This window comes from Hirundo rustica, chromosome 17 (genome assembly GCF_015227805.2).
Source record: "Hirundo rustica isolate bHirRus1 chromosome 17, bHirRus1.pri.v3, whole genome shotgun sequence".
Taxonomy (NCBI): domain Eukaryota; kingdom Metazoa; phylum Chordata; class Aves; order Passeriformes; family Hirundinidae; genus Hirundo; species Hirundo rustica.
The window spans coordinates 3,722,747-3,736,469 of NC_053466.1; the positions used below are offsets into that span (position 1 = coordinate 3,722,747).

General features: G+C 52.2%; 1 protein-coding gene across 4 annotated transcripts in view; it reads right to left on the bottom strand.

The window, feature by feature from the left end:
• Nucleotides 1–13,723, bottom strand: part of HECTD4 (HECT domain E3 ubiquitin protein ligase 4) — a 65,065-nt gene that overhangs the window by 2,920 nt on the left and 48,422 nt on the right. For all 4 annotated transcript variants that reach the window (XM_040080428.2, XM_040080426.2, XM_040080427.2 and 1 more), the window contains exons 59-75: nt 13,464–13,669; nt 12,455–12,634; nt 10,835–12,141; nt 9,163–9,370; nt 8,304–8,527; nt 8,070–8,221; nt 7,546–7,652; nt 6,625–6,748; nt 5,759–5,949; nt 5,135–5,281; nt 3,914–4,033; nt 3,634–3,789; nt 2,816–2,919; nt 1,728–1,949; nt 1,247–1,413; nt 648–843; nt 141–363 (exon numbers count right to left, since the gene is read on the bottom strand). In XM_040080428.2, coding sequence (XP_039936362.1) covers nt 141–363; nt 648–843; nt 1,247–1,413; nt 1,728–1,949; nt 2,816–2,919; nt 3,634–3,789; nt 3,914–4,033; nt 5,135–5,281; nt 5,759–5,949; nt 6,625–6,748; nt 7,546–7,652; nt 8,070–8,221; nt 8,304–8,527; nt 9,163–9,370; nt 10,835–12,141; nt 12,455–12,634; nt 13,464–13,669 — 4,034 coding nt within the window. The remainder of the gene's footprint in view (nt 1–140; nt 364–647; nt 844–1,246; nt 1,414–1,727; nt 1,950–2,815; nt 2,920–3,633; nt 3,790–3,913; nt 4,034–5,134; nt 5,282–5,758; nt 5,950–6,624; nt 6,749–7,545; nt 7,653–8,069; nt 8,222–8,303; nt 8,528–9,162; nt 9,371–10,834; nt 12,142–12,454; nt 12,635–13,463; nt 13,670–13,723) is intronic.

Genomic DNA, 13,723 nt, shown 5'->3' on the forward strand with positions numbered 1-13,723 from the left:
GCATCATTTAACCCTCAATTCTCTCCTTATTCACCCTCACAACCACCCACCCACCCCTCTTTGTCACTGCTCATTAAACCCCAGGCGGGACAGCGCTGGGAGCAGCAGCAGCTCCCTTCCCTCGGGAAGCCGCTCCGTACCTGCGGCGCCGTCGGGGGGAGCGATTTTCATGGGGTACGGGGGGACGTGGGCGGTGTCGGGGCCGCCGTCCTTGCAGGGGCAGGTGAAGGGGATCCTCTCCTGGTTACAGGCAAACTTGATGAACTTGCAGAGCTCCTCCTGCGTGAACATCTCCAGGGCGCTCCAGAAGAACTCGATGTGCTGGTCGGTCTCCATCAGTCCCACCTGGTACATGGTGTGTGCCTGAGGGGACAGGGACACGTGTCCACCGCTGCTCTCCCCTCTCCCTTCAGGAATATTCCCCTCTACACTTCTAAATAAAGGAAGTTCAAACTCTTACTCCTCTAGCCCCACCCTATTACTTCCTGAATCCAGTGAAATCTTAATAAACTCCCTTGGGGGCAAAGCGGTGTCCAAGCAGTTCCCCGAGGATGTCCTGGCTGCACCAGCAGCAGAAGATTCTCCCCTCCCACATTCCCATGGGAGGATCCCCCTCTCCGTGTCCCGCAGGAGCGCGGCCAAAGCACCTTGAGGAATTCCAGGTTGATGTAGGGAAGGCCACAGGTCCTCAGCTCCATCTCCAGGGGGGTGAGCGTGGTGAGGAGCTGCAGGGGGATGATGGAGCCCAGCCCTGCCCTCACTGCTGTCATGCACTCCGGGGTCTGCAGCTCCCGCATCCGCAGGCTCCGGATGGCGGCCGCGTACACGTCCTTGTTCTCCCACCTGCAGGGGCAGAGGTTTGGGATGAGGGAAGAACGCTGGGGGAGCCCTCGTGCCCCACCCGGTGTGACAATGGCAGGGTTTTATGGAGAGATCGGATCCCAGTCTGGAATAATCCAGAGTCAGCAATACGCACTTGGAGTTAGGATGCTCCCCAGTTAATTCCTCTGTCCTCCACTTCCTCCTCTCCTCCCACCTGCCCATCCCTCACAGCAGGGACCAGCCCTGGTTCTGTCTCTTGCAGAGCCAAAAAGCACCAACAATCCCAAATTCTGCCAACTTCCACAAAGCCAAGCTTTCCCAGACCATTCCAGCTCGGTACAGAAGCACCTCTGGACAGGCTGTGCTTGGAGAACGGCTCCAGAGGTGTTGTGTGCCACATCCTGCCCGGAAAGCTGCTCCTTACCCCACAGGGATGTGCCTGCCCCTGGGGCACAGCTCCACCTCCTCCCCAGTGAGGCTCAGGTAGGTGAATTTGCAGCAGGGTTTGTTGGGGCAGTCGGGGCTCTCGGTCGCCAGGTGCTGCGAGGCGATTTCAGCACACAGCGCCTCCAGCTCGGTCTCGTCACTGATCTGTCACGGAACGAGGACAAGGACGCGGTCACCAGCACGGCAGCGCCTCGGCACAGCCGGGGACAAACTCCAGAACCCTGCCCTGGGGGTCCCGGTCCGGTTTAGCAATTCCAGTAAATATTTCAGAAGCTGGAATTCCACCGTGCAGGGCAGCAGCAGAGTGCGGGAAACTTCTCCAAGGCAACAGGATGTAAAATCCTGCATCTGAGAGGAATTGACTCCTCTCCCAACCCTGCTTCCATGAAAACCACCTGGCAGCCACCACCAACGTGCCATGGGGGAAGCCCGAGGAAAAGGAGGGAACAGGGACCTACATTTTCAAATTTTTTGACGTAGTTGTAGGTGAGGATGTCGGCTTCCTGCAGATCCACGTCGGGATCCAGGGGCTCTCCCACCAGGGTCTTCCAGAAGGAGGGCAGGAGGTCCAGGGGCAGAGGAACGTCGGCTCGGATGGCGATGCCCAGGAGCTGCCCAAAGAAATGGAACAGCTGCTCCTCGGCGTAGGTGATGGGGCTGGGGGTCAGGATGTATTTCCCCTGTGGAGAAAACGGAACACAGGGCAGGACTGAGCAGCTGTGACAAGAATGACACTGTGGAAGTGTTCCTGACTGGGACAGGAAGGATGATGTTTAGTTGGATCCCAAAGGATCTGCTCCAGCACAGCAGGACTCCCTGTATTTCACACACTGCTATCACCTCATCACTTCCTGATCTCAAATCAACCCCAGAAAGTTGGTTCCCATTTTGCCAAGCTGTTGATCAACACCCTCAGGATTTTCTGGACTTGTGACATCAGTTTGATATCCAAGTATTTCTGCTGTGGGATGTTTCTGAGCCTGGATTTGCAGAGCCAGGTTTGCTACACAGTTGGTCTTAAGCTGAGGGAACCAAGCTGTTTCCTACCCTAAGAATATTCCCAGAAAGGAATTACTGAGGATTCTTTGGACCACCGGCTTCATCTTGTTTCTAGAGAACTTCTACTGCACAAAATAAGACACTAAATAGCAGGGATGGAGCATCTTACTCTCCTGGCTACGTGACAGATCTTTCTGGTGACGTTCCTGGAGTACGGCCACAGAATAAAAACTCGTGGAATTTCAGCAGTTTGGGACAGACAACCTCTGAACCTCACTCACTCAGAACGCTGCCCAGGAGCTTTAACTCTGCTGCATTTTGCATTTTGATTCCTTGGCTCCTTCTCCGAGTACCTGCTGCACGCAAGAGGTGCAACATGGGATTCACCAACTCCCACTTCCAGCTCTCCCAGGATTTGGAACTGCTTTCATGGTTTCATGGGTCTGAGGCCTCTCTCTGCACCTCTGACCAAATGAGTCCCACTCCTGCTCAAACCCAGCATTCAAAAAGAGAAAAACCCCTCACTGTTGGCACTGGGATCTCAGACCTTGTTCTTATTGACAGCAGAGCTGGGGCACAGCAGGAGCAGCGAGAGGGAGGAGCTCTGGAGCTCTTTGCACACTTGCCAAAGGAAGTGACGGAAAGATCCACCTGGAAAAGAGAGAGGGAAAACAGTGAAAATATTCCTTTGTTCCCAGCAGAATTCCTAAGTGCTGCTTTGCTTTCCAGCACTCCAAGAACAGCAGGAATATTTGTTCTACCAGCTGGCCTGCAAATGGGATTTGGCGCTGGGTTCGAGATGGATGGGGCTGTCCTCCAACAGTGGAGGTGATGCTCCAGGGATCAGCACAGCTGCCGAGCCACAGCCACGACATTTATCTCCTCATAAACACTGTCAGTACCGCCACAGCCCTTCTCAAGACAAGAACTCCCCCTGGGAGAAGGCCCCAGGGAGCCTTGGCTCAGCTGATGGCTGTGCACTCACTCCCTTCCCACCTCAGACCGGTGACAGGAGCTGCTGATGTCAGAAATGCGCTCTGGGCGCTCTGGCTCCGTATTCCCGCAGGGATCTCCACCAAGCACCAGCACAGCCCACCAGGATTTGCAGAGCAGGGATCCCTTTGCTCTTTGGGATCTGCCTCAGTACCCCGTGGAACAGCTCTGCAAAGGCCAGGGCTGAACCCCGTCCGCTCCTGGCGCAAACACCGCGGATCCGCCACCCCAAAGAGAGCCAACATCCAGGAATCCCGCTCTCCTCCACACCCAAGGGAATGCTGCTCCTCAAAGCGCACACCAGGCGGGTCCTGGTGACGAGCTGTCCCTGGGGACGGCACTCAGGCCGTCCCTGTCCCTGTCCCCACTCACTGGTGCCGTGCACCTCCTCGCCGGTGAAGCGGATGTTGAAGGCGTACGTGGGGTCTCCCCCGCTGGCCAGTTTGACGCAGAGCTGCGACGAGGGGACGCAGCCCAGCTGCCGGGCGGCCTGGCAGAAGTAGGAATTCTCGGAGGAACGGATCTCCCCTGCCCAACACAAAGGGAACAATGAACCTCCAGCCTCACACGAGGCAGCAGATGAGCTGGGGGGAGCGGCACTGATTTGTGGCTAGAAGGGGTTGGAGAGGAGCAGAGCAGTGCTTGTCCGTACCTCCAACGATTTCCAGGGGATCCAGGGTGATTTCTGGGGCGGCGTGGTCAGCGGTTCTTTGGACGGTGGCATTGAGCACTCTGTTCATGACAGTGACTTTCGTGTCGTAAAAGATTAAACCTGAAGAAACAAACGCGTTTCAGCAGAGTTAATCCTCCCCTGAAATTCTCCAGTGGACAACGGTAGAATAAAAAATTTCACCTTTCTTTAGGTAGGTAAGACATGGCTAATCTAAAATTAAAAAAAAAAAAAGATAAATTTATAGAATCATGGAACGGTTTCCATGATTCCACTCATCCAGTTCCACCCTAGTCCGGGTTTCTCCAAGTCCCATCTATCTGTTCCTCATGTTTTCTGGAATAAGTGCACTGGGATGAAACACCGATGAACACACTTCCAACGTTCCATAAATAGATCCCAGCAACTCCACCACAATCTCTGTAAATAGGAACACACTGCCAAATAGTTTCCAGCAATCTGAGATGCTTTGACAGTAAAGCTACAGGCAAAAAATGATGATTAAAAATAGGGCTGTGACACTGCCCCAAAAATGTATTTAACACCTCATACCTCTGTGGAGAGAAATCTCTGAACGTTCCTCACTCCCCCACGCCGTTTCAGGAGTGGGGTTTTTTTTCCAGCTGGGCCAATACAAAAACCTCCTTTCAAACACTGACCCCCCGGTGAATTCTGTATCATCTTCTTCAGAAAACAAATCTGGGCAATGTAATGACCCAAATCTCGGCGTTTTTTGGTATCTAATGACGGCTGTAAAAATACTCTGATGCACTTTTAGTATTGCCTTGATCTTGCTAATGGCACAACAGCAAAGCCCTGGGACTTTCAGCTGATCTGCTCGTTAACTAACGAAGAATTCTGATTTCTGCACACTCGCAAGAGGATAAAGACCAACAGACACAGAAATGGAACAACTCCCTCTGCATTTGCGGTGTCACGAGGATAATCCTGCTCTGCTTTTAAAGCAAACCAGGAGAAAAGTGCCCTGCAGCACTGGTCAGAGCCCCCCAGCAGCACTGGTCAGAGCCCCCCAGCAGCACTGGTCAGAGCCCCCCCAGCAGCACTGCTCAGAGCCCCCCCAGCAGCACTGCTCAGAGCCCCTCCAGCAGCACTGCTCAGAGCCCCCCCAGCAGCACTGGTCAGAGCCCCTCCAGCAGCACTGGTCAGAGCCCCCCCAGCAGCACTGGTCAGAGCCCCGCTGACCTTTGGCCTCCTGCAGCAAGGCAGCGATGCTGTTCCCGTACATCTCTGTCTGGCGCAGCTCCACCAGCGGCAGGAAGAACGTCTCCAGCGTGGTGTTGAGGGACTGCAGCAGGGCAAAGCGCAGCCTCAGGCTCTCCACGGGGACATCTGAGGGGGGAAACTCCCAGTCAGAGACAGGAACTGATTCCTCACCTCCTGCAAATCCCAGCAGCTTCGGGCCGGGAGCCACACGAGCCCCTCCGATCCCGATGCAGGGACAGCATCCCTGATGTTCCCTCCTGGATCTCCAGTCTCAGGGTGCGAGTCCAGAATCTCCCATTATCACTGAAATTTCCTCCTGAAGTGCTTAGAACAGGATTTAGGTGACTAAAATCTGCCCTAAGTCTAGAATGAAAGTCCAGCCTTCCTTCCCCCACAAGCTGAACTCACCAGGTGCTTCCTGCTCCATCCCAAGCTGGAAATTCTGCTTGGAGAGCAGGGAGCAGCCGCAGTGCATCCCTGACTTCGCCCAAGCAGAGAGAAACCCAAGCACTTCCCTCATCCCACCCAGCCTCCAAAGGAACCAGCGGGAGCGCTCCCAAACTCATCTGAAGAAAGCCTCTGCCCCAAGCCAGCCCCACGTACTGAGGAGACAGGAAACCCTGGGATCCGCGGCCTCGGCTGGGTCCAGGTACACCTCGTGGGGGTGGAGGCGCGCGGGGGTGATGGCCAGGTGGCGGCACAGGCGGTTGATGTACTGCACCAGGGCCACGTCCATCTCCAGGCTCCACTTGCGCGATGCCTTCTGCGCGTGCCTGGCGTCGATGCAGGCGCACCTGGGGGGGGACAGCGCAGAGCCGCTGGCACACGGTGTGCTCGCACAGCTACACCTGGGGCACAGGCTGGTGCCCTGCTCTTCACTGGTCTCACGACAAGAACCCCACTGAGAGGCCCAGAGCTGATTCCTCGCCCGCTTCTCCTCGCTGGAATTAAATAATTAGGCACAAAGGCGCTGCTTGTTGAGCTCTCTTAGTCGCTGTCTCCTCTGGAGACAATAAGGGGCAGTTAGCCTGTGGCCTGATAAGGAGAATTCATTTAAGGGCCTTTCTTCCTCTACAATATTAAGAAGAAATTTAACAGTTCCCCGTCCTACAGCATTTCTGACCTGTAACAGCCCTGCCAGTTGAACAATGACTGGTTGGGGAAGGAAACCAGAGACAGACATGGAGCTACAGCTTCCTTCAGGGTAATTAATGACACAGTTCGGAAAATCTAAAGGACACTGGCATCTGATTTTGTCGGCCATGCTGTGCACAAGAAATCAGGACCTGCACTTGGACACCACGTGAGTTTGAAAATGTATTTTGAGGAAATAACTGATTTCCCTACAGGCCTTGCAGCCACGGGTGGAAGTGTTAAAGCTTCTTGGATTAGGAGCACCTGGGGTCGAGTGTTTTAAAGTGAGCACAGTGAATCAGTACCAGCTCCTCCAAGAGATCCGCAAGCTGTACCTCTCAAAGTGCAGGTCGTAGCCACAGGACAGGATGGCTCTCCACACGCTCCGGATGTCCTGCTTGGAGCGGTCCACCACGAACCGGTGAAATCCATCCAGGGTCAGGTACTTCTCCTCAGGAACTGGCACCAAACGTGGACCAGCAAAGAGTTCATGGCTTGCCACCGAGTTCTCACCCCACACCGGAGCAGGAGGCGGCTGCTGCCAGCTTCCTCCTGCTCTCCCATCCCACCAGGACCCTCTCCCAGGGAGTTCCACCTATCACACCTTGGTCAAGTTCACCTCAGTCAATGGCACCTTCTCACTCCCCTAAAGGGTTCAAATCCCCCCTCTAACTGGGTACCAAGGGTCCCTACTCGGCTGGATGCTGAAATTCCCCTTTTCTGAGCTAACCTGGCACTTCCTACCACAGAGGGGAGTCCAAACTCGTGTCTGTTCACTCCTCCACCTGACTAGAGAGAAGTTCTGAGCACAACCCCTGTCACGGCACGGCTGTGCTGTCTCCTCCTCAAGTTCTGAGGTATCTCAACATCTTTTTTATCCACTTTTCCACTGGTAACTGAAGAATGTCCTGATATAAATGCAGAAGCACAACTTAAACCCACCTGGTTTCAAATCTGTAATATCCCAAACCCTCACTACACCAAAAGCCTTGGAACTACATCCCTTAGGGAACTACATCCCTGGTTTATTGACACACCCTACACGCTGCTCCAACAACTGTTTGCTCTCACACTGGCGTGCCCAGATGCACAGAGACTCAAATAAAAGCAGCATTTTAAATCACCATTTGAAAAAAAATTAGTTAGACTAGTTAGAAATAAAGACAAACCAAATCTATGATGAAGTCACATAAACATGCCAATAAAAATATTCTTCTTTGATGCAAAACTATTAAAAAATTCTCTGCAGCCCCCACCTTCCTGTTTCTTTGTGGGAGACTTCTCAGGGTCCTTCTCCTCAGGTTTGCTCTTCTCAGGAGATTTGGGCTTTACAGTGGGTTTCTTCTCACTTAGGGCAGTTCGGCTGAGGGACAAAGTGAGTGTTGGGATCAAAAGTTTTCTTTCACCTGTTCACAGAATCCCAGAATTGTCCGGAAGGATCCAAAAGCCCATCCAGTCCCACTCCTGCCATGGGCCACCTTCCACAGGTTGTTCCAAACCCTGTCCAACCTGAGCTCTTTTTTTTGGAACAAGTGCACTGGGACAGAACGAGCACAATTCCAATGTTCTATAAACAGATCCCAACAACTCCACCCCGATGTGTGGAAAAAGAAACGCTCTGCCAAATAACTCCCAGAAATCTGAGATGCTCTGACATTAACGCCGCCGCCGCGTTCCCCTGCTCCAACACACGGAAGCGCAGAGGGATGAGGGATAAAAACCTGGATTTCTATGGTGAAATCCAATATTGCACAAGCGCCACGAGGCTGAGGACACCCACCTGACACTGTTGAGCATGGACTTCTCCTTGGTGGGCGGTTTGGTGACCGGGCGCTTGGTGCTCACCACCTTCACCGGGTGCTGCTCCTTGCCTGCCTTGTTGTACTTGCTCTTGTCAAATTTGGGCTTGGGGACTCCGTATTTCCTTAAAATCTTCCGAGACAAAAAGTCAATCATCACCCAGTGCTTCCAAGTGACACCAAAAGGCGAATGAGAAGAGTTGGCAAAGCTCTACCTGGGTCAGCTGGTCCTCCAGCACCTTCTTGGGAGGGCGGACGTTGGTGAAGAAGACGTGGAGAAGGTTCCCAGGGGTTTGGGAATTGATCTGCTCCTTGCTGAGGTAAATGTCAGCCACCTTGATGGGCTTGGCCGGGGTCAGGCTCAGCATTTGTTCTGAATGGACACAGCTTTTAAAGATCTCTGTGAGAACTTCCCGAGCACCTGGGACCAGCTTTTCACCTAATTAATAAAGAAAAACCCAAACCAACAATTTGGTACAAAATACCATGAGAACTGGTGAGAATTTGAAATGTGAAAATAGATTTTGCATTTAGATAAAACGTTCTATCACGTGGCACTTGGTTTGAGATGGAAAATCACTTCTGCAGGGGAAAAAAAAAAAGAAAAATCACTTTTTCAGTGAAAAACCTGCTCTTTCTGCAGCCCATTAAAGACAGAATTGGCCACACCCTGTAATTATTACTTGAGGGAGTAGCGGGGATGAAATTTATTTATCATGCCAGGATAAAAATTATGTTGTGCAGACAGACACCAACACCTATCAACTGAACGAGCAGTCAAAAGTTATTTCAGTGGCTATTTCCTCATAAAAAGTTCTTAAAGAATTAAATCAGTAGTTTTTTGGGTTGATGAGGAGTGTTTCATTTATTTACTTATGATTTATTTGATTAGCTGGGCGGACAACTGAGCAATGTTCCGTTTGCAAACAGCCCCCGCAGGGATAAAACTCACTTTGGAATTTCTCCCTGGCTCGTTATCACCCCTGATTTATACTGAACCAAGGAGAGTCTGAGGCCTGCTCATCCCCCAAAATGCTCAGCACCAGAGAGATTTGCCAGTATCAAACCACCTACCTTTTATTGACTTATCATTGAAATAATCTTCTAGTGCTGGGCTCCCCTGGGTGTCAAACAAACTCTGATTTACAGTGGAAACGGTTAAAATCTCTTCAGTTGACATCTCCATGAGCTCATCCTCCCCATCCAGGCTGGACAAGCCAATGAGGTCGCTGCTGTTGAAGAGGCTGGCTCGGATTTTCTCTATTTTAGCTCTTGACCTTATCTGTACAAATAATGAAATCAGTTCGTGGCAGTTCTGAGAAAACAAATTCACTTCCATTCATGGGAATTTGGGGTTTAAGCTTTTCCCCTCTTCTCATACAGATAATTATTATTGCTTCTCTCCTCCTCTCTGCTGCATCAATAATTTGATGGCAAAATTCATGTTCAGCCTAGAGAAGATCCTTTCTGAGGACACTGGAATCCCCGTGCTGGGAGTTAACCAGGCACAGATCTGATCCAGCTATCCCATTTCTCAGCCTGGAGACAGCCCTTGGGAACAGCAGGGAAGGAGCTGAGGGTGTCAGCCAGGTAAGCTGGCGTTATTTGTAACTCTGCTGTCCCTGCCTCTGATCTCCACTCTGAAAAATCGCAATTAGCACAGGCCTTGAAGCCCCAGCTACAGACTGGGAAGGGGAACAGCAACTTCCTTTGATTCCTAGAATAACCACCACCAGAGCAGCTCCAGACTTGGAATAGTTTCCATGTGAACACTGGCAGCTTTCTCTCACACTTAATGCTTTACTTCAATGATGCCTTCACGTCAATTAACAGCTCAAGAATAGCAGCTTGCAGAGTTTCCATCTGAATAAGCTGATTTTCTTCTAAAAGAGGAACCGATACAATCCCAGACTATACAAAAACAGCTCTCTCCATTCCCAGGCCATCAGGAATGGCTGTGATTTTGGAAGCTCCCGATAAATCTGCAGCAGGCAATCGGTGGAAGCAGCAGAGAGGAAGGTTCCTGTGCAGAGCTGAACACCTGGAATGACCCAGCACAGATGGAAACCACCCACAAGGCTTATAAAAATTAATTTAGAACCAGACAGCAAGAAAAAGTTATCATCTCTCCTAAAATAGCTTTATAGAGGAATCCATAGGTGGTTCAAAATGGGTGAAAATGTACTGATTAAACATTAAATAATTGCCTTGTGGATCAAACCAAAAGGGCCCCAATCTCTCAACTCATCCCAGCAGTGGCCAGAGGAGGAGGAGGAGGAGGCCACATGAAGGAGGAAATTAACTGATCTTTCCCCTGACATGTTCTCCCAGCCTCTGCAAAGCAGTTTGAAGATTTCCTCAGTTGGAAGCTGCACTGGCTGCCGTGCTCCACAGCTACCAATCCTCCAGGAATTTAACCCCTTAGGAATTCATTTACAGTCTTGGCTTCAGCAGAACTCTGTGAAAATGAGCTCCACAAGCTGGAACACACAAGGGCTCTTCCCTTCTTCCTTCTCTTCTCCACTACCAGGTCCTCTCTGCCTTTTGACAGGCAGGAATTGTTCCCAAGACCATGAATGTGGAGAGGGGAATCCTGTGCTCCTCATCCACCCTATCCAAGCTGAGAGCTCCCAGTCTCCCATGCTCTTAGACACGCATTTACCCTGCACCCATGGAAAGAGCCCCCTCCTAGAGTGAGCTCCCACTCTCCCAGAACACCCCGTCTCCGGAGGCCCCTCTGCGTTACCTCCACCACAGCGAAGCCCTTGATGGGCCGTGACAGCAGCGGCTGATTGTCCAGGGACGTCACCGTGTACATGGAGCCCACGTCCGACACCGACGCCGTTTCCACGTTGTCCAGCGGCTCCCCGAGGCTGCCCAGGCTGCCCAGGCTGCCGGTGCTGCAGTGGGAAAGATCCAGACTCTCCTGGCTGGACACCACGTGCGGCTGCTCCAGCAATCCCGGCGGGATGGGCAGCTCCAGCCCCGCCGGGAACTGGTCCACGGAGATGTCGCTGACGGTGCGGGATATCCCCTGGGAGCTGCAGAGGGAGGCCTGGCTGGTGGACGCCGAGGCGCTGACGCTCATGGCCGGGGTGACGCTGCTGGAGCTGCTGATGTCCAAACTGTCGGCGCTGCTGGAAACCGTCGGCTTCTCCAGCTCCGTCCTGCACTCGCCTCCTTCCGCTTTGTCCTTGGTTTTTTTGGGATCCTCCTCCTGCAGAGGGATGTAGATCTCGTCCTTGAAGACGCCGCCGTGGGCGTTGCAGGCTTTCCTGATGGCGTTCCTGACGGTGGCCTCCTCCAGGTGCGTGGGGATGCCGGAGATGACGAGCAGGCGGCTGTGGGCCGTGGGCCCCACCAGGGCCTGGCAGGCGTCGGCCACGGCGTCGTTGGTCACGCCCAGCCCCTGGGGGTCCTTCTTTGTCAGGTGCCTGAGGATTATCAGCAGGGTCAGAGCTCTGTGGAACCACAGCATGTCCTCAGGCTTGCTGCCCCCGATGCTGAGCAGCGCCGCGTCCGTCTCGGCCGCCCTGGAGGAAGCCCTTTTCCCCGAAGAGGAGGTTTTCTCCCGCTTCATTTTGACTTTTTTCCTCTTGGACAGCAAGCTCGGGCTCTGCGGCGTCTGCCCCGGGGAGGATGAGGACGAGGAAGAGGAGTCGCTGAGATTTGGGGTGCTGGTGGATGAGATCACGTTGGCTGTCACGCTCATGTTGATGGGCAAGGTGACTTCAGCCACGGCCAGGCACACTTCCATCAGGGCATGGAAGTAGGTGGAGAATCTCCCCTGGTCGGCTGCTCCGACCCCAGAGCCGCCACAGGCATTCCCAGACACCCAGTTCTGGGTTTCCTCATCGTAGAGCTTGTGCAGCTCCGACTGCAGGGCCATCAGCATGGCCAGGCAGGGGTTCAGCTGCAGGGCGATGGATGAGGACAACCCTGCCGGATTCTTTTTCTGCTCCAGATTGTGGATTTTGCGAAGCAGCTCGGCCAAGAGGTGAAAGATCAATTCCTTCACGCACGCTGCCATGTCGGTTGTCCACAGGAAGTTGCCTGTGTGAGGAAGGCAAGGCATGGCAGTCAGCAGCGTTTCACTCTCAGCAGAAACTAACGCGAAAGAAAGCACCAGAAAAGCTCATTCCAACCTCATGGCAGCCGCAAGAAAGACAGGAAGGTTACAGCAGTAAGAAAGACAGGAAGGTTATTCCAAGAACTGCAGATCAACAGAAATTTTCTGGAGTTTGAAGAAAATTTCATCGGAGTGGAAGAGCTCAGAAAAATTCAACCGTAGTTTTTGTTTCCTAAACTCTCCACCTGAGCCAGCACGTTATCAGTGCTCGTTAATAAGGAAATCCCCCATTCTCACCTAAAAATTCCACTACTTGCAAGAGGACCGAGGCAGGAATAGTATCCAATTCATCTTCGGATTTTCCATCCCCATCTTCTAATTTCCAGGTTAAGAGCTGTTCTGTGAATGCCATTGCCAGGGGGAATTCCAGAGGGAGGGAATGCAAGACCAACACAGCTCCAGGAGGAGGAGACACTCCTAAGCAAAAAGGTCCAAGAAAATCCTTATCATGTTTCTGAGCATTGATAAAGTAAAAGCAGTAACATTTAGGATTTTTTAAAGGCTAAACTTATGTTAAGGAAGAATTTTCTCTGCAGCACCTTGTAATGAACAAGTAGGAGTGTTTCTCTATGTTGGTAAGTTAATACAAATGTACAGAGAATATTTTACACATATAAAGAAAAAGAATAATGTTGAGCCTGAACATATCTAAACATAAAACTTCCCCCCAAAATGATTTATCTCTGTCTGTTGGGTACTGAAAGCAAAATCAGCAGAAGAACTTTAGGATCTCCAAGTGGAATTTTTAAGAACTCCTTGCACATCCAGTCACCTTCACTGCTCTAAATCCCTCTGGGCAAGAGTAAAAAGAATATTAATGATTCTTCTTGCTGGAGAAGCTGGGATGACCTAAGTACTGCTACACTGCAGATATATTACTCTGTGGATAAGATTAATATACTGAAACACTGAAAAAAAACAGTAAAAAAATATTCTCCATCTGAAACAGCTCCTCAAACACCAACAGCACCAACACTACAGAAATCAGCATTCGGAACAAAATACTTTGAATACAAACACTGCTGGGTGAACTCCAGGAATGTAAAAATCAGGTTGTTTGGGTTTGCCAGCGTTTACAAAACCAGGCTTTTTTGGTTAAGAACGAATTCCTTGCACCAAACCCCCGTCCTAAGCGCCGCCAGGACTGCTGACGACGCGGGGAAGGCGCCGCAGAGGCCACGACGGAACCGTCCTCAGCTCTGAGAGTACACTGAGGGCTCCTCCCCGCTGCTGCGGCCGTGCTCACCCAGTTTGATGTGCACCCTGTCCGTGGGGGTGATGACAGCCGGGTACTGGTTGGTGGTGGGCGGCGGCGTGAGGCCGGTGTTGGTGGGGGAGGCGTCGCGGGGGTAGCACACGGCCTCGATCAGGTTCAGCTGCCCGTTCCTCTTCACCTTGTGCCCCAGCCCATAGACCAGCACCCGAGCCCAGGGGGCCTTGTACAGGGACGAGCTGGGGAAACAGCAGCACAGCTTGGTCAGCCTCAAAGCAGCTGGAGAAACCTCT